This window comes from Tachypleus tridentatus, chromosome 8 (genome assembly GCF_004210375.1).
Source record: "Tachypleus tridentatus isolate NWPU-2018 chromosome 8, ASM421037v1, whole genome shotgun sequence".
In the NCBI taxonomy this organism is placed as follows: domain Eukaryota; kingdom Metazoa; phylum Arthropoda; class Merostomata; order Xiphosura; family Limulidae; genus Tachypleus; species Tachypleus tridentatus.
In genome coordinates, this window is record NC_134832.1 from 79,714,341 (window position 1) to 79,741,814 (window position 27,474).

Below are 27,474 nucleotides of genomic sequence, written 5' to 3' on the forward strand. Positions count from 1 at the left end.
TTGAACAGCCATCGTATAACTATAACTTCGGTTATATTTAATTCAAGAAAAGTTCTCTATTGGTAGAGCAGCAGGTCTGCTGGCTTATAATGTCAAAAACCAGTTTTCGATACCCATGGTAAGCATAGCACAGATATCGCATTTGCGCTTAACAACAAACAATTTTTAAAAATCGACAAGAAAGAGAATTCAGTTCGATTACTAAAAATACTATTAAATATCATTACACAAATAGGAATAATGGTATTAATTTTTCTAACAGTTTAACTATTAGTCTAATGTTATTAACAGCACGACTATAAATAAATGCAAAAATCTGTGCGCTTAATCACCTTAGTTTACTGGAAATGGAAAAATATTTAATATTGCGCTTATGCTATGTTTTCCGCAAGATGGTGCGGACTATAGTTTAACTATGCGGAGAAAATCTGGCAAATGCAGAAAGATTTATGTAATACTAAAAATCAGTAAAACGTTTAAATCAAAGTGTAGACCATACGTAAATTATGTTTTCATATCTACCTAATTAACTATTGTATTTAATTTTATTTAGTTATTTAAATCCCGACTGATATTTATATTCGATTATTGTTTAGTTAAATGATGAGACTTATCGAGTGTATCATTTTGTTAGTTGTCTTCTCTTGTGCTGAATTGTTACGTGTGAAAGGAACATGGGACACGAATAATTTTTTTATTTTCCTTTCTAAGTTCGGGTTTCAGAAAACTAATCTTCATGATCGTGCTAACTCATTAGGTTACATTTATGGAAATATATCAACTAATATTAATAATGCTTCAAACTATTCTGGAAATAGCTATGCAACACTTGTTGTAGTTGATAAACAATTTTTTATAGAGTATTATGGAAATAGGAGCCTGTCCAATAAAACTGAAGCTTGCCAAAAAATGTTTCAAAAGATAAATACAATTGCATATGACAGTGAATGTAATGATGTTGGATCTGAAGATTTTCTACGCCATATACCGTGCCCCAAAGATAAGTTATGTGAGGAAGAAGACGTTGCAGAACGAGTGGTCCCAGGTCATCAACTTACTTATGCAGTTCAGAACAGCAATCAACCAAGGTAAATATTCATCGTAAATTTTATCTTTATTAAACTTCTTGAGTTTAAGTAAACTGGTCAGTCTATGACTTTTCACATGAGTTGTTAGGTGTTTATTACAATTTACTGTAATTTCTGTAATTGCTAAAGAATAATTTTAGAATTAACTTTAAGAAACCTAAGACATCCAGTTTTAAGTTATTAGAGCTTAACTCACGTAAATCATATTCATTTATTTAAGAGTATTTTTCTCTGAAAATTACCTAAAATATTAAAACCTTGTGAGTAAAGTTATAAATATGTTATTCCAATAATACAACATGTTGAAATTTAGCAAAATACATACAATTATGGTGTTTCACTCAACTTGCATTCTTATCAAACCATACAAAATTATTTGTTTGACCACTGAGCTATATTCTTTCTAAAAGTTATTTTAAAACTAACAGTCATCTCTGGCAAAGATGATACTGTGAATACTCATCAGAGGCCACTTTCAAAAATTTTAATTCATAGTTCTTGTTTAACCACTTGTTAACAGAAGATTGTATTTATAACAGCTCTCCTTTTATGTTTTGGCAAATTGTTAACAGAATTTTCAGAATCCAGCAGAAGTTTAAAAATTACACAGCAAGCCTATTTAAAATTGAAATTAAAGCAAAGCATGTTCAAATGTGCATTCAATGTAATTTTTCATTTTAGTATAAGTGTCACCTTCTCTTATTAAAATAAAACAACATAGACAGTACCCTACAAATAGGCTTTCAAAAAATCAATTTTTGCTAAAACATTAAATGGAAAATTATTATTTAAAATTGCAGTAAAAATTTTTTTGTTTAATCTTAAAGACACGTACTTGCAAAAATGAAAATTCATCTATAAGAGTTGCTTTTAGTAATATTTCACTTGTACATATATTTGTTTTTTGTATATATTTTTCATTATTATTTATACACGATAGACAAACATACATTCATTTTCCCAGAGTATATTATTCTACTAGTAGAATTTGCAAAAACTTGTCAAAGTATATGGAATTGTTGAATTTCAAACCATGGTTTGAATTATTTTGAAATAAAGTTCTTGTAGTATTTGCTTATAGTAAGAATGTTTCATGATTTTATTAATTAAGTTAAAAAATTAAGTTAGAGGTATATTGGCCTTTGGAATGGGTTACTTTAAGATGTGGTGGATGCTTTTAAGGCAGTTCAAGAGAAGGCTTGATAAATATATAAATTATATGGGCTGGCTTTAAGTGTTTAATTTTTTAAAGTATCATTTAGGATGGCTGAAATGGACCAACGTATCCCTTGTTTCTCTTAAATTATATCCATATATATATTTATTTATTTATTTGTATAAAAGTAATTTAATTTTTGTGGAAACAATGTTTTAAAACAAAATTCTGAAGGTATATATGCAGAATATGAAATTCACAGTATTTATTAATAGCTACTTTAGACAGTCTTGACTTAGTTTGATTCATGGGTTTTCTCTCTTAGAAAAGTTGCATCTATTAACAGTTTATTGAAAGTTCTGTATGATTCTTATAATGAGTCACTTCAGCTGAGTGATCAAGTTTCTGTATGTTTCTTGTAATAATTTCACAGAATTAAAATTTGTGGTATTTTTAAATAATGAACAGTTCTAATATTACCACCCCCCGGCTGCATATAGCATTTTACATCCAAACAGCAATAAAACAAACCATTCCAGTAAATTATAACCCTGCCAAAGTTGCAAGTTTATCTTAATCAAAGATTTGTACCACACAAGTTGTGTTTATAAAGCTTGACTATTAGTTTATACAGTGTACAAGAAATCTCATGTTAATTTTGTTTTTTTCTTGTTTTAATGGTTTAAAAACATGATTCCACAAGTTGTCAGGTGTCCTAGATGGAAGTGCTGGATTTTTTTTTATGTATGTTTATAAGTATAACTTGGCACCAAGTGAAGTTTGCTAGTCAATCATCAGGCTTGTTAAGTGATTTCATTCAATTAATTTATTATTCTCATGAGAGGACTTAGAAAAAATTCATTATTGTCATGAGTTAACTATAAACAATATATAACACTGCACATTAATTTCTGTTACTTGGATAGCTAGAATAATCAAACCTAATAATTGGAAACCCTAATTTGAATTAGAGGATTACTTTCATTAGCCCTGACACTCATAGATTGACATGAACATATTTGAATTAATCAAAAATAATAATTAAAAATGATAATAGCAATATTTAGATTATTTAGTTGAAATAATCAAAAGCTGTAATAACTGATAGCACTAATTTCAGATAGATGATTATATTCATGACATTAATTGATTTAATTGAAGTAGTAGTAATCAGAAACATTAGTGAACTAATTAAAACATTAGTTTTAATAAGAAAAATTGATGCTCATATGTAATTGACTTAATTACTTGTCTTTATACAAATGTAGTAATGATACTGGATTTACCTTATTGTCTGTACATGTATTGTTTTTTTAACGTCCATCGTAGGTTTTGGTATGTTAGCCTTGTGGCTTGTCACCGAACGCCAAATGTCTGTGAGTGGAGAGAATCAACTCAAGACAGCAGAGCTGCTATAGAATATGATGTGTGGCTTGTTAATGGAAACCCTTTCATTTCAAACAGAAATCCACTTGAATACCAATTCTCTTTTGACCAGCAGGTTTGCTGTCATATGACTTTTAGATCTTGCCAGTTTCATAGCTTATATACACTCAGGGATGTGATTTAGTTTATATTGATTATCAAACTTTTTAAGCTACCAAACTAAAGTTGCATGTAAGTAAAATAAAGGAGCATTCAATGTATATATTATTTCTTTCTTGAAAGCAGTTAGTTTATACAGAGCCCAGGAAGGTATATACAGGAGAAAAACATATTGTATACACCACTTATTATCTCATGCTCACAAGATATATTGAATGCACAGCTTATTACCTCATGCTTATGAGATGTGATATTGAGTGCATCACTTATCTTGAGAGCAAAAGATAGTTATTTTAAGTGATAATAAATTGTGCATTCCATATAGTATCTTGCAAGCATGAGATATTTTTCACCTTCATGTCCCTTCCCAGACTTTGTGGATGAATTTTATAAATTTTTATATAACAAGTATACTATTCTTATCACTTATCACCCATAAATATTTTATTTTTCATTTAAAAGTTGTTTAATTAATATATATCAGTCTTGGGTTGATGTTTGCTTGTTTCAGGATATAACAGAAATGAATATGGGATTTTTCACACTTTACTTAATCCTTGTTCCACTGCAAGTGTATGCTGTTGTTCGTCAACACCATCACCTCACCAGGCTTTTTACTGCTTCACTTGTTCTCCAGATGTTGTCTCTTTTCTCCACACTCATCCACATGATCAAGTTTGCATTTGATGGAATGGGGATAGAGGCCTTATCTGTAGCAGGAGAGGTTGTCAGATTGTTTGCTCAGGTAATGAAGAGCAGTCTGAGTGACGTTTAAGAAAAGAAGCATTTTTATTGAAATATCTCTAGTTTTAGTTATAAATAATGAAGATCTTAACATTCAAATTTATTCATACTTTTATGTTCTGTCAAAAATGGAAGATCAGCCTTTTACAAATTTTATTTATATTTCAGATATAAAGTTACAGGCATTGTGCATTGTTATTTATTGGACTAATAACAAAAATACTCAAATAATTTGTGTAAATATAGTTTTATTTTGATTATACAAGTGTTGTTTTGTTTAGTTAAAAAACAATGAAGGTCTTTTGAAAAAATAAACTTATTAATGCTCTTGTTCTGTCAAAGTTTAAAGACTAACCTTTTGCTAATTTTGTTCATATTTCAATTGTAAAATTAAAGCTGTTATGTATTGTAATTTATTATTTGAATATAGGGAGAGGTTCTTATAAATAATTTATTGTGTAAAGATTTTTTTTATAACCACCTTTTATAGGTTTTGGATTATTAACCCTGTAGCTTGCCAAAGAACACCACACACAAAGTACAACCTTAACATTTTTATTAACTTTCCACTGTAGTATTTAGCCAAGTCAACTTACCTTGGTTTGTCATTTTGTTCCTACTTTTTCAACTTGTTAACGGTTAGTTATGTTGTGTCTATTCAATTTCAGTTTCACAGCTTACTTTTCAGGCTTACTTGTCCATCATTAATTCCACTTTATTTGTGTAAAGATTATTTTATTTTGATTATATTGTTTTTTTTTCTTTTGTTTCACCAGTTTATAGTCAAGTGAAACTATTTCATGTAGTTTTATTGGTTTATTATGAATCCTGTAAAAACTCAGGAGGTAAAGATGTTTCTTAAAATGCATACAGAATATAAGTAAAGTGTGAAATTAGTTTTCCAATACAGTAGCTTACCTCCAGTCACATAACTTTCAGCCATGGGGGCATTATAATGTTACAGTCAATCCCACTATTTGTTGGTAAAAGAGTAGCTCAAGAGTTGGCGGTGGATGGTGATGACTAGTTGCCTTCTCTCTAGTCTTACACTGCAAAATTAGAGATGGCTAGTGCAGATAGCCCTCATGTAGCTTTGTGCAAAATTCATAAAAATTCCTTCAATGCTGCCCTCTATGTGCAAAATATTTTTCACATGCTCGAGCCATGAAATTCCCACTTACCCCATGATTAACTTGGTTTATTGCATCTTCACGTGTAAATCATTATGCAACAACTCTCCACTAATAGGAGTGTGGCACACTCTCCTGATGTATGCGACTTCCTGTATTTGATTTTCACTTCTTGTCAGGCACTTTTCTAGTACAGACCTTTGACATTGTTGTGATTTTATGTAATAATTTATTTTCTTTTTGCACAGTAGTGCTTTACCATTTCTATTAATTTTCCCTGTAGTATTTGGCCAAGTCAATTTACTTTGCTTTTTCATTTTGTTTCTACTTCAACTTATGTACAGTAATTTATAAAATTGGAATTTCATGTCATGACTTCAGCTTCTCTTCCTACTGTTTAATGCAGTGATTCTCAACCTGTGTGCTACGAGAGATTGGCAGGTATGCTGCAGTGTTTTTAAAATGCATTCAACTTTCTTGGGATTTTACAAGCAAGTCAAACACATCAGTTAATAAAAGCTACTATAGAGATACTTTGAAACCTTCCAAAACATTCAATGGTTTTCATTGAACTCAAACACTGAGAAGTTCATACTTAAATTTCATTATCGACTGCAATGGTTTGACTGTGGCGCATCAAGCACTTCGTACATTATAAATGATGCATTAAACAATCAAAATGCTTTTTGGAACACATGCTCATTCTGCGGTAAGCTACAGCTACTATGCTGTAGGTAGGAATTTTATATTAACTGCAGAACTTCATGCTTATCGTGTATGAATTAGCTTTATCATTTATCCATGGAAAAATATTTAAGTAAGTCTGGTGCTGCAAAGGAGAATGTGTTGAATCAAAAGCAAGGAATCAAACAAAAATACAAAAACAAATACATTGAATACAGTTTCATCGCATTGGAATCGAAACATTCTCAATTACTGTTCTACCTACTCTGCAATGCAGCTTTATCGAATGAGGCGCTTGTTCCCAGCAAACTGAAGAGACACTTGAAAACAAAACATTCAGCTGTGAAGGATAAACCAAAAGAATACTTGAGAATCTCACGGCTCAACAACATGAACAATCAAAGAAGCTTGTGAACTACATGAAGCTGTCTGAAAAAGGATTGATTGCAAGTTATAAGGCTGCTCAATTGTTGGCAAAATGCAAGAAAGAGCATAAGGAGGTTGAATCAGTCATTGTGCCAGCATTAGCAATCATTGTTGAAACTATGCTTGGAACAGATTCCATCAAAAAGGTTAAGCAAGTCCCACTGCCCAATGACACAATTTCACACAGAATTGTAGGCTTGTCGTCAGATTTGAAGGATCAATTTTGCAAACACTTCAAATCATCTGAAGATGAATTGTCTCTGCTATGGTCTCTTTAAGTAGATGAATCTACTGACATTAGTGGAAAAGCTCAAGTTCTGGCTTTTGTTTGATTCATAAAAAATGGGAAAATCATAAACAAATACTTATTTTTCAAAATTTAAAAAGTACAGCGAAAGGCCAAGACATTTTCGAGTTGGTGAATGAAAACATTTTGCTCTTCAAATTACATTGGAATAACTGTGTCAGTGTTTGCACTGATGGCTGTCCTTCAATGCAAGGAAAAAAGAAGGGATTTGTCACTCTGGTGCACCAACAAAATCCAAACATTAAGATTGTTCACTGCATGATTCACAGAGAGGCACTTGCCTTCAAATCTTTACCAAAATATTTGCAGTCTGTTATCAATCAAGTTTTTCAAGTGGTGAATTTCATCAAGTCTTGGCCACTTTAATCTCGACTTATCTCTCTTCTCTGTGAGGCAATGGATTCAGACTACAAAAAGCTACTGAATTACACTGAAGTTCGATGGCTTTTGAAAGGAAAGGTGTTAAAGCATCTTGTCCAACTAAAAACTGAAGTAATTTCTTTCTTGGAGGTTGAGGAGGCAGGTTTTGAATTTTCTTTTCATGATGAGATCTGGTTCCTGAAGGTTTAATTTCTCTCCAACTTGTTTGACAAATTAAATTCTCTGAACTTAAATCTCCAAGGACCATCTGAAAACATTATTACTGCAACGTCCAAGCTGAAGGCCTTTGATGAAAAGGTGACGCTGTGTAAGAATAAAATCTCGAAAGGAGTCCTTGATTGTTTTCCTTCTGTTAACGAATGTCCGTCAAAGAAGAAAATTGTCCCTCAAATTTTGAGCACATTAAGTGACCTACAGTCTGCACTAAAACATTACTTCCCATCACTTGCTGTTGATGAATTTAACTAGGTGACCTATCCATTCGGAATCAACGAGACAACAAATCTTACAACTGAGGAGGAAAAACAGCTCATTGATTTACGAAATGACAAATTGTATCAGTCATTGTTTCCCGAAAAGAACTTGAATGCATTTTGGATCTCCATTAAAAATTCATATCCTGCAATCAGTTCAAATCAAAAGCAGGTGAAGTTCTGCTTTCATTTGCACCTTCGTAGTTTTGTGAAATTGGATTTTCAGCATTGACTGAAATTAAAGCCAGAAAGAGAGAGAGGCTTCTTACAGTTGATGATGAAATGCAAGTTTGTTTGTCTACGTTAGAGCTTCGCTTCAATTTGATTTGCTCTCAGAAGCAGGCACAAGCATCACATTGAAAACGTGTAAAAATAAAAAGTTTTGATTTTTCTGCTATACCACAAAATCGTCAAAAAGCCTTAGAACAACACTTACGGCCAAAGCAGGCAACAGTATTGTCAACATGCAGATGACATTAATATTGCTTGCTTTGGCTGTTATTTTCATTCTAATGCTTTTTAAGTTAACTCCTCTGTGTTACGTGTATCTAAACGTGATGCACAATGACATTATTATTGCTTGCTTTGGTGGTGATTTTTGTTCTAAGGCTTTTCATGCTTGCTGTATAATGTGTACCTAAAAAAATCATTAAGGCTTTCCAGGTGTGGTGCAAAAATTTCAGATTGTCGTAGTGTGTCACAAGTCAGAAAAGGTTGATAATTACTGGTTTAAAGTGTCATTACACAGTTTGAGGTCAGGAGTCTTTGCTGAGGGTTTTTCAGCCATTGTTTGTTGGAAGATTGATCTTTACAGGAGTCATCTCTCTTCTCTTAATAATGTTTAGGCTCCTTCTGAATCTGACAAATCTGTTCTTGACAGCCTTCTTTCTACCTCCTGTCTATGCTGTGCACTCCTCTGCCTTTCCTGATAAATCAGCCAGACTTCCCTCAGCCTTATTGGACATAATTTATCAAATTTGTTATATTTTATTTCTCTCTCCAGTTTCATAAATTGTGTTTCTTGTTACCTGATACCCCATTGCTCAGTTACCTTGTCTTCTCTCCACCTGATTTCAGGATCCACACATACTGATGGTCATTTCTCATCTGACTGCTAGTGCCAGTATGTCTTGTTCACCATGGGCTTCTAAGCATTCTGCATTGATTTATCATCAGAATGATCATATGTTTCTCGACTCAAAACAACTTTAGTCACTTTTGTCTGGAAGGAGGCAGGCCCTGCTGCAATCTCATATCCAGACATCACTCCTATGGTACGTTTTCTCCATACACCTCCTTCTGCAAAGGTATGTTTGTGAAGATATTCCTGAATCTTTGAAGTTCTATGTGGAACCTGTGAAGCAACATTTAACTCATTTTTCTTTGGTTACTTGTTTGTCTCAGCCAACTCCCATACCATATTCTATAGTTGTTTCCCATTCTATACCCACCCATCCTTTGCATGTTCTTTCTTCCAAGGGTACTTAGGTTTGTTGTTTGGCTCAATCTTATGCTTCTTGCTGCTAATAGTTTTGGTAACTATCAAAACAACCAGCTCAAATGTATAGTCGGGATTTTGTTCACTCTTTGTCTCTAGGTGATTGTGGTTTTGTCAGACAGACTTATTTTTAACTTTCTCTCCCATCCTTCTTTGTCTCTGTTCACAGTGCTCTCTCCATTACTTCAGATTTCTTTCACAGTGTGCTGTTGACCCAAAAAATGGGAACTAGCATCTTCTCATCAATCTGTCCCACCTCAATGAATTTCTGCATCTTCCCCACTTTATGATGAAATCCTTTCTCACCCTTTAGTTGGCTCTTTCTCTAGGTCTGTGGATGACCAAGGTGAATGTCACAGACATTTACTCCATATTCCTATATCTCATTAGTCTTAATGCTATCTTCAGTTTATCCATAACAGGGTTATATTTCAATTTCATATTTTACCTTTCATGCTTGCTTCAGCACTGTTATGTGTTTTGATGAGTGATCAAAGCCTTTGCCCAGTATGTGCATGATTGAGGGTTGCACCTCCAGCATTATATGGATGACTGGCTTCTGTTAGCTTCATCTGAATTGGTGTCTTTTCAACACAATCATCTGGTATTGATAGAAGCAGCTTGTATTGCTTGGATTCTTATCCAATATCTTGTCCGCTTTGTATTTTTTAACATTTATCTTGGCTGGACCCAACCTTCTCCACATCATCTGCATTTGAGGGAACTTTCACTTCTCTACACCTTTTTTTCTGCATTGAGGTTCTATTATTTTTTGGGACATTGCCTTCCATGGAAGTCCTTGGGTCATGCATTCTCTTTAGGTTGATGCTATGCAACCAATGGAATCTTCCCTGGGATCCCTAGGACTCCTTTCCTTCTTAGTGGTCTCCTGGGTGATTGAACAAGGAGAGTATTATGGAAGAGGTACTGTCTCCTCATCGTCATCGAGACTTGCATCTATTCCAGAGCAGTGGATACTCAGTCAGGACTAGACCAAATGGTACCTTCATGCCTACCCTCCCATCCAGCTCTTTCCTAGGGTAATTACAGTCACCCATTCTACTCTTTTCTATGTCATTTTCATTGCTCCTTATTGACCATTACAACCTAGATCCCCTATTGTTTGTTTGTTTTTTCTTTTACAAACTACTACCCCCTCTTTCACACACTGTAACCCTCCTCCATCAACCATGGTTATCAATCCTTCATTATGCCTAGCATTTATGTGGTCTCTCATGTATCGACCTGAATTATAAATGTGTGTGTGTATCACTTCCTTTTTAGCTCTGTCCATTCACTTTTCCTTTTGTGCAGTTTATCAATCTTGGTGGAACATCTGCTATTGGTCATTAAGTGTGAAGTTTCCACTTCTTGGCTCACTGTTCCTGTGCATATGATTTTTTTGTTCTTTACCTGGGTGTTCAACCATGAGGTTTCCATCTCTTCCACTGCTAATTATTGAACAATCTTGTCTAACATTTTGTTTTTCCATATATTGTGTCGCGTTTTTCTCTCCAACCATCTCCCTTTTACTGCTTTCCTTCTGGATGTATTAACTTCCTTGTCAAGTGGTTCTTCTAGATTGAATTGTTAGTGTTCTTCATTTTCTCACACTCCTTCTTGAATCTTTTTCTTCCTGTACCTTGTATCACCTATCCCTTAAAATGTACTTCCTTTTAGCCTGTGGTAATCATCTGTCTAATATTTTTGCTACTGACATTTCTGACATACTCTGTTCCATTCCCTCCTTAGTGTGGATTCCTGTACATGGTGATGGGTAAGTACCAATTGGAAATATATTTCAGTGCAGGAAAATAATTTTCTAAACATTTTTAAAACCCAATTTTAAAGCAGCATGTGTTTATATATATAATTTATACATGTAACTGTCTGAGCAAAATATAAATAAAGAACTCTGAATACTCTAACACTGTAAACCCTTTTAATTTTGATAGAGTCTCTTCATGCTGTTATTACTGCTAATTGCTAAGGGCTGGGCCATTACTAGACCAGAACTCACCTGGAAGCCTGTGTTATTCTGTGTTTGGCTACTCTACACTTTTGTTGATGTCTTGCTATATGTGTGGAACACGGTAAGTAAAATAACTTGTATATAACACAGAAGGTTTATCACACTTTATGAAAGTGATCACCATATTCTATTACAGTGGTATGTTTCTATGGATGCTCCCAGATGTGACATATTTAACACTTGGTTGTTTCCTGGCTATTTCCTGACTATTCATTGTCCACAATTGACCATTTAAAACAGCACCAGGCTCCAAAATCATGCCCCAAGCAAATTTGGAGCAACACCCTCTTCCATAAAATGGTTACAAAAGAGAATCCTTATACTCAAAAAACTAGTTTACCAAAGCTAGACATACTTCCTTCTACCATCAACAAGATATGGACAAATATTTTAAATTAATAGTTAAAAGTTCACCATCTTTCACAACTTGTATTCATTTGCTATTTTCATGAGAAAAATGACTAAAGAATCTGTAGTTATAGCAATCCAATTTGACCACATAATAGTGAAGCCTCTATGCAGCTTCAGTCTACTCTTGTGGCATAATTTTACCTAACCCTTATCAGCACACCTTGGGTTCACGTGGACTCCAGCAACATGCTAAGATGTATATCTTTTCACATAATCATTACAAATTTATACCAGTTAATGTAATTCTCAAGCAGAAACTCTGAATTGATATAATAAAAAAGCAGATTTATCTGGGGTCAGTGTAGAACTGACATTGATCATAACTATACGTGCAGTTTGTCCTGTAGCATATGAAACAAATTTTTAAACATTTATTTCACTATATAGTTGTTGTAGAGGATAATTTATCAAAGTAGTACAGTATTATCTAGTTTGTTTATAATATTGTTGTGGTAAACATGTATGCACATTTTATTCCTCAGCAAAATATCTCTGTAATGACTACTTGTTTTAATAATTGTTGTAAATAACCTGCTTATTGTGTTTTCAATCAGTAGCCTCCTATAAGGAAATGTTTGTGTTGGGGTCTGGTTGGACCCAAGGTGACCCACAATGTACACTTTCAGTTTTCTTTCCATTAAATTTTGCAGTATTGTAGTAATATTATGATATATTGGTGGATAATGACTTGAATATAAGAATATAATAAAACTTTGGCATTTTTTGGTACACTGTACAAGCAATTGTTTGATACTACTTATTTGTATATTGAAGAACAATGTCATTTTGTAATTTCTTGATTTCTTTGTTAATAAATTTACTCAAAAATCCATATATTTTTATTTTATTCACATTGCAGTCTAACCCTAAAAAAAGTTGTAACTGGTAGTTAGAATTTCAATCTGGAGCTTACTTTAATGGTAATTTTGTGCAGGGGTCAATTTGGATTTCAGTTGTTCCTCAACTATTTCAAAGTTGTGCTGATAAGGGTTAAAAGTGAAGCCAGTATCCATGAACATTGGAAGGTCTGTTTAATGTTTATCAGTATGTATTGTCCAATGTGAACTTCTTCCCTTCTAGAAGCTTATTACAATAAAAAAAGGCAATGTTTGGCAATATTGTGTAACAATGTTATCTATCAGATTGACAACTAATAATAACAGAAAAAGTAGCTCCAAGGACAATTAAGTGTGATTTACCATCATTGTCATTTAAATTACAAAAGGTGTTTATTTAATTTATTTTCTACAGAATTTTATAATATAATAGAAAGAGGTTATATGTACATACAGTACAGATTATTTAGATGTTATTGTAAAAATAAATAAAAATACAAAGTATAGAATTCTTTACATAGGTAATTTATACTATGTACAATATCTTGGATATCGTACACAGTAGAGAATATCTTAGAAATTAGAGTATTTTTGAACAAAATCATATAAAAGTAAAAACAACTTGGAGACCATAGTTAAATAGTTACTGGGAAGCACATTTTTCTGTGATTACATGTGAATAATAATGAGTATTTTATGCATAAGCTCAATAATTATGTCTGATTATTATAGATAAAAAAGATGAAATTGCTAATTTATAGGTTATTGTTCTTCTATGTTCTTCACTTTAAATTACTTCACTGTGACATGTAAATTACCATGAATATATCTTATGTTTCCTTGTAGCATGGAAGTTTTTGTTTGTTATGAATTTCGTGCAAAGCAAAACATGGGCAATCTGCACTAGCCATCCCTAATATATCATTTAAAGACTAGAAGGAAGACAGCTGATCATCACCACTCACTGAACAACTCTTGGACTGCTCTTTTACCAACAAATAGTAGGATTGCTCATCACATTATCATTATCCCCACAACTGAAAGGACAAGCATGTTGGTGGGATAGGGATTTGAATCAGCTATCAGCAGATTGCAAGTTGAATGCCCTAACTGCCATATCCAGCATGGAAGTTACCATGAGTATATTTTATGCTGCCTTGTGGCATTGAAGTTACCATAAGGAAAGGGCTTAGAGAGGGATTAATAAAATGGTGCCTTGGATGGAGGAACTGTCATAAGAGAAGAGGGTAAAATTTCTCAAATTTTCTTTTGAAAAATGAAGAGTTAGAGGAGATCTGATTGAGGTGTTTAAGATTATAAAGGGAATTGATAGTGTTGGTGCATCATTTTTTCTTATTTAACAATGATAGTTGTAGGATTGGAAGATGCATGTAAATTTTGGCAGAGTACAAATCATCTTCTGCTACGACAGAGTTATTTTTTAACAGAGTGGTTGGCCTTTGGAATGGGTTGCCTTCAAATGTTGTGGAGGTAGTAAATTTAATTTATTTTACAAAAAGGATGATAAATATATGAATGATAATAGCTGCTTTAAGTTTTTCAAGTTAATTTAGAGCTTAGAACAGTCAAGATGGACCAATAAGCTCCATTTTGTCCCAAAACCCCCTCAGTGTGGATTCCTGTACGTGGTGATGGGACCTCCCAGGGAAGGTTCTGATCTTTCAGTTTACCTCCTCTGGGATCTAAACATCCACCCACGCATTTGCCGTGCATGGTGACCTGTGAAGGGAAGCAGAGGATCCTGGTGGTTGAGGGTCCAACCCTAACACACCACTTTGGTGACCTGTGCATTCATTGCTGCAGTGTCCTTGTTTGACATTGTAGTGCATCCCCTCATAGGGCTCCATGGTGGGTGGCAGGCATGTCTTGATTGGGAATATACCACCTGTTGTATTATTCACTTTTAGACAAACCTTTAGGGCAAATTAACACATCATGCTACTTTGAATTCATTATGAGGAGTTATTGGTGAGGGCAATATGAAGAACATCCCAGAGTCAGAAATTCTCACTGGTTTCTCCACTCAAGGAGTTTCTGCAGTTAAGCGTATATACACCTGCAAATATAGAATTATGATGCCAACCAATATCCTCATTCTGACATTTATATCACCACATCCACCTGCCACCATCAAGGCAGGTTATCATAATTGCAGAGTACATTGTTTCCAGTGTCAGCAGTTTGGTCACTTGAAGACATCAAGCTTCAACACCTTTTTCTGTCCCTTGTATATATTCCACCAAACCCCAAGATCCACATCCTTTGGTTCCAGGTACAGGTATTTCCTCAGATCATTCTTCCTCTCTTACCCCAAGATACAAAACAATCATTCGTTCATGTCCTCAGTCTCTGGAATCTCCTTCCAACAGCAAAGACCTGCCCAATCGACCCAGGACAGGATCCATGAAGGTCGATAGACCTCCCTCGAATAAAGAAAGTAAGGAAAAAAAGACATGGTCATCAACAGAAGGGTTCTCCACCCAATTCGTTTACACATAAATAAAAATGGCCACCCTAATACAATGGAACTGTCGAGGTTTACATTCTAATCTGAATGACATCAAAATACTGATTGCTTCCTACTATTTTGTTTGTCTTTCCTTACAGAAAACATTTCTGAAACCTGACAATACAGTCACCTTTGAGCAGTTTTCTTTATGCAGAAATGACAGACTGTGTGATGGAGGGGTGGCACTGTTGGTTGAACAGCATTTACCCACCCTGTCTTTACCACTCCACACCCTTGGAGGTAATAGCCATCTGTGTTTCCTTGGATCGTACCATCACTGTTTGTTCTCTCTACCTATCACCTGGAGAGACATATGATCAATCAGACGTTGATGCTCTTATTTAACAGTTGTCATCTCCTTTTCTAATCCTGGGGGACTTTAATGGACATAATTCCCTCTGGGAAAGTGCTGATACTGATAGGAGGGGGTCACTCTGTAGAGTGTATGCTCTCTGATCACAACCTTTCTCTTTTCAGTAATGGTTCAGGATGTGGCTGACACCCAGAGCATTGCCGATACTCTAGATGAAAGCTTTTGCCGGGTGTCTGACACTTCTGCTTCTTTTCTCCATCTTCTTAGCTATAAAGACTCGGGCAGAGCAATCACATCTTTCCTTTCAAGCTGATTGTTTCTCTGACTATAATCGTCCCTTTACACTGGTTGAACTCAAACTGGCCCTTCATCAGTCTTGCAGTACATCAGTTTAACCTAATGATATACAGTATGAGATGCTGCACCATTTATCTCCTGCTTCTCTTGCTATCCTTCTGATTGTTTTTAACCAGATCTGGCAGGAGAATGTTTTTTTTGATGTGTGGTGCCAGGCTATTGTCCTACCTTTCTCCAAGCCTGGGAAAGATCCCAAGATTCCTTCAAACTACCGTCCAATTGCTTTGATGAGCTGTCTCTGTAAGACCTTAGAGAGGATGGTTAATGCTCATCTTGTTTGGATCCTCGAATCAAACAACCTTCTCTCACCCACCCAGTATGGGGTACGACAACAGTACTCCACCATGGACCACCTGATTTGACTTGAAACGTCAATCAGAGAAGCCTTTCTCAAACGACAACATCTTGCATCAATATTCTTTGACATTGAAAAGGCATATGATACAACATGGAGGTTTGCCATTTTGCGAGACTTCCATATATATATGGGTTATGTGACCATTTGTCCATTTTTATTAAAAATTCTTTAATGGACAGGAGATTCCAAGTTCGTGTGGGTTCGACACTTTTCTTTTTTTTTCTACAGGAACTTGGAGTCACTCAGGGCTATGTTTGGAGTGTCACACTTTTCAGTATAAAATTAATGCAATCACAGAACAACTCCCTCTCACTGTTGCAAACAGGCTCTAGCAGCAGCTACAGACTGCCCTCAATTGTTTACTGAAGTGGACCACAGGAAATGTCTTTACTTTCTCTCTCACTAAAACTGTTTGCATGTACTTTTGCTGCCAAAGGGGTGTTCACCCTTATCCTGAACTCTGTATCGGTGAAGTTGTGCTGCCTGTGGTCTCTGAGACTATGTTCTTGGGGTTTATCATTGGCTTTATACCACACATCAAGCAGCTATGAATCAAATGTACAAGAGCACTGAACATCCTGCATGTCCTCTCTTCCACCACTTGGGAACGGATCGACGTTGTATGCCCAAAGATATATTGTACTCTTATTCGATTGAAACTCGACTATGGATCACTGGTCTATGCCTCTGCCAGGCCATTGGTCTTAAAGATGCTAGACCCTATTCATCATCAAGGACTTTGGCTCTGCACTGGGGCTTTCTTCACCTCCCCAGTTCAGAGCTTATACACAGTCTCATGAACCTTCTTTGCACCTCTGCCATTTGCAACTGTCTTTACTATATGCTTCGAAACTTCATTCCTTACTAAAGCATCCCACCTGGGGTTGTGTTTTTTTTCCTCGACGGGCCATGCTTTTTGAGACCAGACAGTCTGCCAATGTTCTTTTTGGCCTTCGTATGCAGGCACAGTTGGATGAGTTGGGTCTGTCCTTGGATAACATTGCTGTATCCATTGGTGAGCCCATCCCACCACGGCTTTTTACTGTCCTGAACCGTGACCTATCTTTAAGTCATCTGAGAAAAGTAGACACTCCTGATTGGAAATACTGTCTGCTATTTGCTGAACATCTTTTGAACCATCCTTCCATTTCTATATATACATATGGTTTGAAATCAGATGACTGTGTTGTCTCTCTGCCATGATTTGTTGTGGATCGGTGGTTGCATGCAGAATCTCCTCTACAGCTTCTGTGTTCACTGCTGAACTCTATGCCATTTTCTTGCCCTGGATCTCATAGAAGCTAAGCAGTACTCAAGCTGCACGATTTATACTGACTTGCTTAGTTCTCTACTGGCCCTGGAATCGCTTCACATTGGTTCACACCCTGTTCTCTATGATATTCAAAACTGACTGGCCCATTTCTCTTTAACATCTACTTCTATCCAGTTTCTGGATACTGGGCCACGTTGGTATTTGTAGGAATGAGCTCGCCGATACTGCAGCTAAGTCTTTCTGCTCTATCACTATCAGTGCTGTGCCTGTCCCATACCTGGACTATGGTCCTGTATTCAAGGCTCGGCTCCATGCCAGCTGACAAGTGAATTGGAGTGAGCACCTGGAAAACAAGCTTTTTCCAAATAAAACCCTGTATTGGGCCTTGGCCATCTAACTTCCGTAAGGTTCTGAAGGAGGAAGTTGTTCTAACTAGACTATGCATTGGTCACAGTTTTTTAACTCATCATTTTCTTCTATCTAGAACTGATGCACCAATGTAACACTCAATGTCTATGTAACACTCAGATCACAATAAGCCACATTTTACTTTCTTGTCATTGTTACGATTCACGACGACGGCACCATTTTAAGCATGTTCTGTCCCAAGGTTTGTCCTTAATGCTAGACAGTGTTATTGGTGATGGTGACATCACCTTGGTGATGTTTTTAGTTTTTTAAAGGCCATTAATCTCTTTAATACCATTTAAATTTTTTAAATTTATAGTTTACACCTTTTTAATGTGGGTCTCTTTTAAAAATCACAGTTCATCTAGTTCAATTTAAAACTAGAAACTGGCCATAACATCAAAGTACTCGAAACCAGGACTGGAAAGGCCAACTTCAGGTGACTGATGCTGTTGTTTGAACTAGCCATTAGTCATCCTGGCAAGTTATTATTAAAATTTTGCTGAAAGTCTTTTAAAACTTTTATTACTTTCTTTTTTGAAAATGGCCATAATGTCAAATCACTTAGAACTGGGAATGGAAAGGGCAACTTTAGGTGACTAATGGTGGATTTTGTACTTACCTGTTAATCTTCCTGGCGAGTTATGATTATTACAGTTACGCTACAGAAAGTGCTTTACAACTTGAATTACTGTAGTTTTTCTCTTGACATTGTAGGCTAGATGTAAACATTGATTTTATGTTGTTTATGTTTTTTAAACTTTGTTTTGTTTTACCTTAATTTCCTTTTATGAATTTTATTAAATTTATTTTTAACTTTTACCAGGCGTTTGGCACAGATAGCATCACTGCTTCGTGCCATAAAACACTAAATCAACCAATCACTTTACCTCCTTAGGGATCTAAACACCCACCCACATGTTTGCTATGTGAAGGGGAAGAGAGGATCCTGGTGGTTGAGGGGTCCAACCCTAACACACCACTTTGGCTTTGAATTCCTGTAGATGGGCAGCCTTGGGGTGGCCACCTAGAGTCAATTGGCTGGTCTGCTTGGGCTAGGGTCAATCAAGTACCAGTATTGGATATTCTCAACAAATGTTGAGGACATTGTATCTGATGCTGGTGTTTGGGTATAGTGCTTGCAAAACCCTGGCATTCCTACAGTGTCCTTTTTTTGGCATTGTAGTATGGGGTATCAATGTCACCAATTCTTGTCAACATTTTTCTGACACATATTGAATCACAAGTGATCAATTCAGCCCTACACCTACCACTATACTGGTACATTGAATGTCGATGGTGCGAGTAGCTTTTGTTAGTCTTTCAATTACAATAAAAACCCAGAAAGTACTCAAGAAATAAGAAAATAAATCCTAATTTTGTAATTAGCCTATTGTTTTGAAATATTGTAAAACAAAGTTTGTAAACAAAGAAGTTACTAGTAGTGAATATTAGGTTTGCTTATTACTAAAAATGTTTTCATAAATGTCTTATTCAGTAGCAAATACTATTCTTTTAAAGTAAAAAGGTTTAAAGACTTATTAATGTTGAGGATATATACTCAAGACAAAGGATAAATGGAAATCAGCATCACTGCATCTTTATCATGGTGGAGAGAACTTTGTAGGAATTTTCAGCAGCTTAAAGTTTATATGAACAAAGTAAACTTTGGCCATGGGTATGTTTTTTGTTGAATTGTGACTTCATATCATAAATTTCTTTTTGTTGCACTGTTATTGACCAACAAAGTTGAAAGTATGAAACCTTTGTGGTGATAATGTAATCTATTTTAAAAAAAAAAATGTTTCACTAGGTGCCCTACCTTAGAGAAGTGTAATGTAGTGTATTTTTATTTAAACTAAATTCTTTACTTGTTGACTGAAGAGTTCTTAGAATCTCCTGGAAGCCTAATATGTATTACTAAAATTGATGTGAAGTGTTAGCAAATTTTAGGGGTTTCATTTTTTCTTAAAACTATGTAACACAAATTTTGTTCCTGGATAGTATGTGTTATTTCTTAATTGCTCATGTTGTAAAAGTACAGAAAATGACCATAATACCCTTCAAACTTTGCTTTTGGGACCTAGATAATGAAATTTAGAAATTAACCTATTTTCTATGTAAAAATGGGCAAATTTGCACATTTTCATTTACATAAGGTTTGAATAAAACAACATATGAATCAAGATTTACATGTATTTATACTAAAGTTATACAAAATATTTAGAAGTGAGTAGTTTTTCGAGATTTGCAACTGTAATATAAATCACTTTCACGTATCAGCCCCCAAATATAGTCTCCCATCATGTTTTCATTATACACTCCTTGATAGCGATGTTCAAAGTCCAGTATATCTTGGAGGAATTGCTCACCTTGCTCCTCCAAGTATGCTCCCAGTTCTCCTTGAATTTATCAAGATGAGCGTCAAGGATATGGACTTTCAGGGACATCCTGTAGCCCATTTTGCCATAGTTCTTCACCAGAGCCTCAACCAGTTCCACATAATTTTCAGCCTTGTGATTGCCCAAGAAGCCCTGAACCACTGCAACAAAGCTGCTTCAAGCTTTTTTCCTTCTTACTGAACTTCTTGGAGAATTCTGTGCACTCCAGGATCTTCTTTATTTGTGGTCCAACAAAGACATCAGCTTTGACCTTTGCCCTAGACAGCTTAGAGAAGAAGTCTCAAAGGTACTTGAAGTCTGCAGACTCCTTATTAAGGGCTCTGACAAATTGTTTCACAAGACCCAATTTTATGTGCAATGGTGAGAACAACACCTTCTAGAGGTCCATTAGTGGCTCACACTTAACATTGTGCCTCCCCACAGAGAACTCAGTCCATTGTTGCCAGTGCTTCCTGTTGTAGTGTACTGCAGTGTTCCTGCTGTCCCAAAGGCAAAGATAACAGGGAAACTTGTTAAGCTTCCTTTGAGACCCATCAGGAATGCCACCATTTTGAAGTCTCCAATAACCTCCCAGCCATACGCATCATACTTCAAGGCTTCTAGCAAGGTCTTGACGCTGTTGTATTCCCTTTGAGGTGCACCGAATGAGCCAGGGAAAGAGATGGATACTTATTCTTGTTATGGAGCAGCAGAGCTTTGAGGCTTCTACAACATTCTAGAAAGTTCTTGAAAATTCTTGTAAGTTCGAGAAAATTTTGTAACAGCTACTCAGCACTACATTTACCTGGAATGTTGTGGGAAATGGGTAAATTTGAAAATTTCATTACCCATGTCACAAAAGCAAAGGTTGAAGAGAAAAACAGGTCTTTTCCATTTACTTTAGGCATAAGCAATTGGGAAATAACACTTTCTGCCCAGGAACAAGAAAAAAAGTAAAAATTTTGTTACATAGTGTAATTTTTCAAGATATTTTCTTGTAGTGTTACATAGTTTGAAAGGCTTCAAGCATAAGTAACAAAATATGTTAACTGTGAATTGTGATTTGTTAATGGGAAAAAAAGTAGGTATATTCAAAAAACTGTCTAGAAAATTCAATGTCCCTTCCCCTGCATCAGGATTGATTAAATATTCCAAAAAGAAATGTGATGATTGAAAATTATCTAAAAAGTTATGGACATTTCTTTCAACATAAGCACCTTCTTGTCTATGTTGGTTATAATGCCCCTTCTCTTATATTTCATATGGTAGCATTATATTGAAGAGGTACTGTATCTTGTTAGCTAACTATTTCATGGCGTCAGAACGAATTGTAATTTTGAATAACATAAAATTACATCTTTGTATGTGTGTGAAATACTTGTGGTGTTAAGTTTAGAAGTAAATTGTATTGTACCTTTGTTTGTTTCATATTTGGTTGTTATTATGCAGGTATTTTAAGTCATTTATTTATCTGTGTTCCTCCAAGTATACATTTTTATATTGCTTCTTATTGGTAATTTTATTATTGTTTCATATTTGAGATGATTCTGTTATTAGAACTTCTCATTTGTGTGCATTTCCTACATAAACATTTAATATTTATGTTTATGACTTGTGTATGCAGACTGAAGTGGATGTTGTTGAAGACATTGATGAATATCAAACATTTCCTGGCTGGATTATCATCATCTTCCGTCTTATCATCATGACATGGTTTCTGTATGAGTTGCGGTCCACTATGTTAGAAGAGAATGACAGGGCTAAGTTACGCTTCTATCTACATTTTGGAGCTGGAATCTTAGTTTGGTTTGTTTACCTTCCAATTGTTGCACTAATCGCTCTTCAGGTTTCTGCCCTTTGGAGACAAAAGCTTCTACTGGGTAAGAGATTTGTTTGTTTTTGTTTTGTTTTTTCTGTTCTATACAAATAGCAGTTGTAGAATCCAAATTACAATATTCATTAAACTTACAGCCAAACATTGTATCAGTTACTTGGTTGCTAATTCCTCACTTTCATTTTCACTATGTAATTTCTTTAATTATAACTTATTCAACTATGTATTTTTAGTAGTCACCTAGTTGTCTAATTCAATAAGTTCTTTCCAGTATATATTTTGTTTGTTCCAATTCAATATTATATTTGTATTGAATATATATGCATCCATCTATACAACTTCAAAATTTTATATATATATCCCATTTTCATTATTTTTGTTGGTCATGAAATTGCTAAGTCTTTAACTTCATTTTTATTATTTATTTTTAAGCAGTTATTTGGCTACTAATTCTTCAGTACTTTAAGTGAAGAGACCCTAATGCAATCCAATTAACAAAATTGGTTTTTACATTTAAAAAATGTTCATCCAAGAATATAAAACTTGTTTGTTAATAATACACTACTCAAAATGTTCTGTGAATTAGTTATGTATTGCTAACTAATATCCAATACTGACTCTTTTTTTTTTTAATACCTAATTGGTGTATAGAAAGGCTGTAGTTTCAAGTGATGACTTATGTTGTCAGTCATTTGTCAGTCATTCATGATCATCATGTGTCATCTGCTCGAAGCAGGTTGACTGTCATGGAACACCATTGTTCTCTTCTTTTCACCATATAATACAATCACTTTATGATGTTCCCATCCAGTCTTTGATATTATCCATCCATATGCTTATTCTCCTTTTCCTGTTCATTTTTCCTTCTAGCATCAGTCTTTGTATTCCATTTCTTCTCATTATAAGTCCAAAATACTCATGTTTTTTTGTTGTTTCTTTTGTAGTTGATAATAGTCTTCTTTTAGTTTCCATCATTTCTAATACTTGTTCATTTGTCTTATTTCCTGTTAATGATATTTTCAACACCTTTATAGAGATCCACATTTCAAACACCTCAATCCTTCTAGCAATTGCTTTATATATTATCCATGTTTCAGCATCATATAGTAGGTTCACCACATATAGCATTTGACTAGTCTTGCCTGTGTTATGTTAATATTTCTTGCTGTTAATATTTTTGACATGTTGTTAAATGCACTCCTGGCTATTTCTTATTATTCTTTGAATTTCAGCATACCTTTACCATCTTCAATGCTCACATGTCAAAAAAAAAGATTTTTTATTATTTCAGTTGATTTTCTGACACAATGCCTAGTATCACTTACATTTGAATATTGTTTTTTGTTCATGATTCATTTAGTAAATTGGTTTTGGCAGGGATAACTTCCAGTGCAGATTTTCTAGCTTATGCCATTATGACTCACTTGTTATGGCCAACCCGCAGTGAGCAATATTTCCAGCTTCAGACAGACTCGGATGCAGGGGAAGAACTGGAGGAATTCAATGAAGCTCCTCATAATATTCCTAGACCCCAGAAAGTGTAACCTTGTAAATGGGGTAAACTTCCGAATATTCTAAAATGCTATATTATAACATGTATTTCTCATATAAAATAGATGTGGAGATGTTAGATTTTAAAGCACATGTTGCTGTAATAAGTTATTGCAGTTAAAAAAGAATAATGTAACTAAAGTTGAACATCTGTAGAACAGGGTTCATAAATTCAGTTTAAATAGATTTTTATATTAGTCAATGTCATTGACCCCACACGTGCTCAAAATAACAGTTCAGTTACAGTAAGTAATTAAAAGTATTCAAAATTCATCAAAATATTTTTACTTATGTAATTAGTTTTAACATAAGGTTACTGCTTTAAATTTCAGAATTATTAATTGTTTATTTAACAACTGTGAACATAGGATTGTAACTAGTAAATTTAGTCTGAAACTTGATAAATATTTGGTAATTATGTACTCAGTTGTTAAACCATTTTTAGTTCTAAATTTTGTGTTATACATATGATAAAGTGAGATGTTACTGTGGATAAAGGAAGATGCCTGTTTGGCTCATTATGTTATCTCTAATCATATAAAACCTCATTTTACATATAATGAAGTTGTATAAGCATTGGCTTGTAAACATGTGATTTAGAGCATTTCATACAGCACTATTAATAGCACATTAACATGGAGTTGATACTTTAAAATTCTATAGAATCTTTAAGAGTTTCAATCTGTAATTTAGAAGGATGGTGTAGGTAGTGTTTCTCTGTAGATTCAATGTATGATAAATGGTGAATCTGTAGTTAGTATAAATCTCTACTTTATCGGTGTTCCGAAATATGAACCTTTATCAATTTACTTCTACTATTGTAATTCTTCCCAGACATTGATATAATTGTATAAGTAAGAAGCAAGTGTTATATTTTATCTTATCTTTAAAACTGTACTTCCCTGATCAAAGAACTTTGTCAGACTGTTTCTAAATTACTATGTTTTTTGCAGTGTTTAATTTGAGTTTTTCTGTTCACAAATGTTTCTACATTTCACTTAAAAAATAAAAATATTCAACATTGACACTATTGGACTGCACATTTGTTTGGAACATAATTTGGAATTTCTGTGTCCTATGTTTTTAAAGGTAAAACTGTGTTCTTCCTTTCATGGTTACATGTTCTATTTTATTTAAAATGTTAATATTTATTGCTTTAGAATACATTGAATGGTAGTGTTGTATTTGTGGGTGATAAACTAGTTTTACAAAAGTATGTCCTTAATGACTAGATATGACTGTAGTGCATAATATTTTATTTCATGATCTAGCTAAAAGATGTAAGTTCTGTAGAGTTTGAAGGTTTTAACATTTACCATCAAAGAATGATGTACATTTTTTTTAAATTTAGTCTACATATAGACTAAGGAGGACTTCTGTAAATTTTTTGAGTAGAATATGGTAAACAAGACTCTCAGTGGAAAGTATTGAATAGAACAAGAAGTAGATTGTCTGTGTAAAACACTATGGGATTAACTTTGAAAACAGAATGCATGAAACATAAACTGTCATTAATGATGATTTTGATGACTTCTATTAACCATCTGCAAGTCAGGAAGCTGTGTAGGTTGATATGTAATAAGGACAAAACTTAATCAGTGTTGAAACTAGTTATGGAATCACTTCAGATATTCTGTGTCATCCACATTTAATTATTGATAGAGGATTATTTGGTGTAACTTTATGATGGGGTACCAAAGGTTGCTTATTCTAAGTCCACAACTCTAGTCATGATGAGTTTTCTAATACAAATTTAGAAGACCTTAGCTTTTTGGGCTTTCACAAGATTTATAATTTTCTAGTAATCTGTAGCTGTCCAAGATGAATGAATGTTTTGTTTCAAAAGCATGTTTGACAGTAGCTGAGTTTTATGCTTTGTGTTATTTCTCTAATGTATATCTTGTGAAATAAATACTAAATATTGTAAATGTGTTTCTTTTTCTTTTTTCTATGGGTGTTTTCTGTTTCATATGTACAAGGATTGACTTTGGGTTTCTGTAAGAATGTATGTTTTTGGCTGTACGTTTTAACTTTAACTAAATCACTGAAAATTTTAAATGATATATGGAATGTTCAGACACAGTGGATAGAATCAAGACTATAAAACTGGCAATATAGAACAGGATACGACCAGATGGAGAGAAAATCCATTTGTGTATCTTATGAAATTGTAGTACTATAGAGGAAAACTGCATGAGAACAAAGAATCTTGATGGGTCTTGGTTTAAAAAAACTTACATTTTGTTTGGTTATTTGTGCCTTGATAGTAATATGTATTATTCAGCAAACTTCAGCTTTCAAGTGTTCAAATGTGATTATACTGTTGGTCTTTTTTACAAGTACAGCCATGACACTGTGGCTTGTGACTCATATCAGGTTTGGTTTGAGTAGCTTTACTGACCTGAAAATACAGGAAGTGTGTAATTTGAATTATTCTGCTTCATTCTAAGTTAGGTTCTGTACTGCTCATTTCAGGTGAGAAGCTAACAGTTATAGTACTTGGAAGGTAACATGGCAAAGTTAAGATTTATTCATGTGCTTTGTTGAGTCTGTTTTCCAAGTAACTGTTGTAATCTTGTTTTTCCATCTCCAGCATGTGCATGCCTTCTGGAACCTTTAGTTAAAAATATTATATAGGGTATGTCAGAGCCTAGGGTTATGCTTTGTTTATGTATTTTCTGGTAACATCTAGGAATTTTCAAACTTTAGAACAATCTAAAAAGACAGTATTTCAGGAAGTATGAATTGTGGTTAATGAGTAATGAAAGTTTCATTCAACAGTGTCATTCACTGCATTTCTTGTGCCATTTTGAAATTCTACTCCAAAGGCTACTTTCAGGTGTATTTTCATTCTGCATGAAGTTACAAGTTTAACTCAGCCAATTTCTTCTCATTCTAATAATTACTTTCCATAGAATTACAGCCTAAATCTTATAACAAGAACTATTCAGAAGATTTATGGAGAGATCTATTTGTAATTTCACATGTATTTTAAAACTATGCAGTGACTGAACATTATTATTATTACATTTTATTCCCTTAATAAATCAGTTAAAGTTCCATTATAAGTAAGTACTTGTGCACAAAATTCTAGTCAGGAGTTCATGTACTAGTAATACTCAAGAATGGCATTTTGATCTGTGATATGTCTTTTTTAATTGTTTCATAATTTATATTGGCATATTAAAATAAACTGTATTATATTTTACTGGTTTTAAGTGAGTTCTGTACAAGATAAATAAAATTGCTTCTTGCTAATTGTGTAATAGTGTTGTGATGGTAAATGAGTCTTTCAAACTTCCTTTTACACAAAACCTTGTTAATCTAAAATAAAGTTTAGATGCACTATTATGGAACAACAACAAATCTGTATTTATTTGTTTCTCTTGCAAACAACATGGGACTGCAGAGTACTAACTAAAGTCTTAAAACTTGTATCCATATGAATTTGGTATTCTTCCATAATGGTAAATCTTAACTTTATATTTTCACAAATTTTGCTTTCTATTGAGGTATGTACAAAAGTAATTAATTTTTGCCACAATAAAAAAGTTAACTTGCTGTACACTAGCATTCACTTATTATTCATAGTTATACAGTTCATAAGGTATGTTTGTAATACACATATATACTGGTCTCTTTCAGTGGGGATTTCAGCTTGCATATTAAGCAGATTTGTTGTATATACAGTAATTTCATGGATATTTAGTGTAATTGCATAATCCCATTCAATCATTCTTGTCAGTTGTAAATGATTG

At 34.1% G+C, this 27,474-nt stretch overlaps 1 protein-coding gene across 1 annotated transcript; it reads left to right on the forward strand.

Annotated features, from left to right (window-relative positions):
- Nucleotides 1-389: 389 nt before the first annotated feature.
- On the forward strand, nucleotides 390-26,974 carry LOC143222762 (transmembrane protein 145-like). Its single transcript, XM_076449715.1, has 6 exons — nucleotides 390-1,088; nucleotides 3,574-3,745; nucleotides 4,301-4,534; nucleotides 11,388-11,525; nucleotides 21,956-22,211; nucleotides 23,543-26,974. The coding sequence occupies exons 1-6, from the start codon at nucleotides 601-603 to the stop codon at nucleotides 23,707-23,709; spliced, it is 1,455 nt and encodes a 484-aa protein (XP_076305830.1). The 5' UTR covers nucleotides 390-600; the 3' UTR covers nucleotides 23,710-26,974.
- Nucleotides 26,975-27,474: the final 500 nt, after the last annotated feature.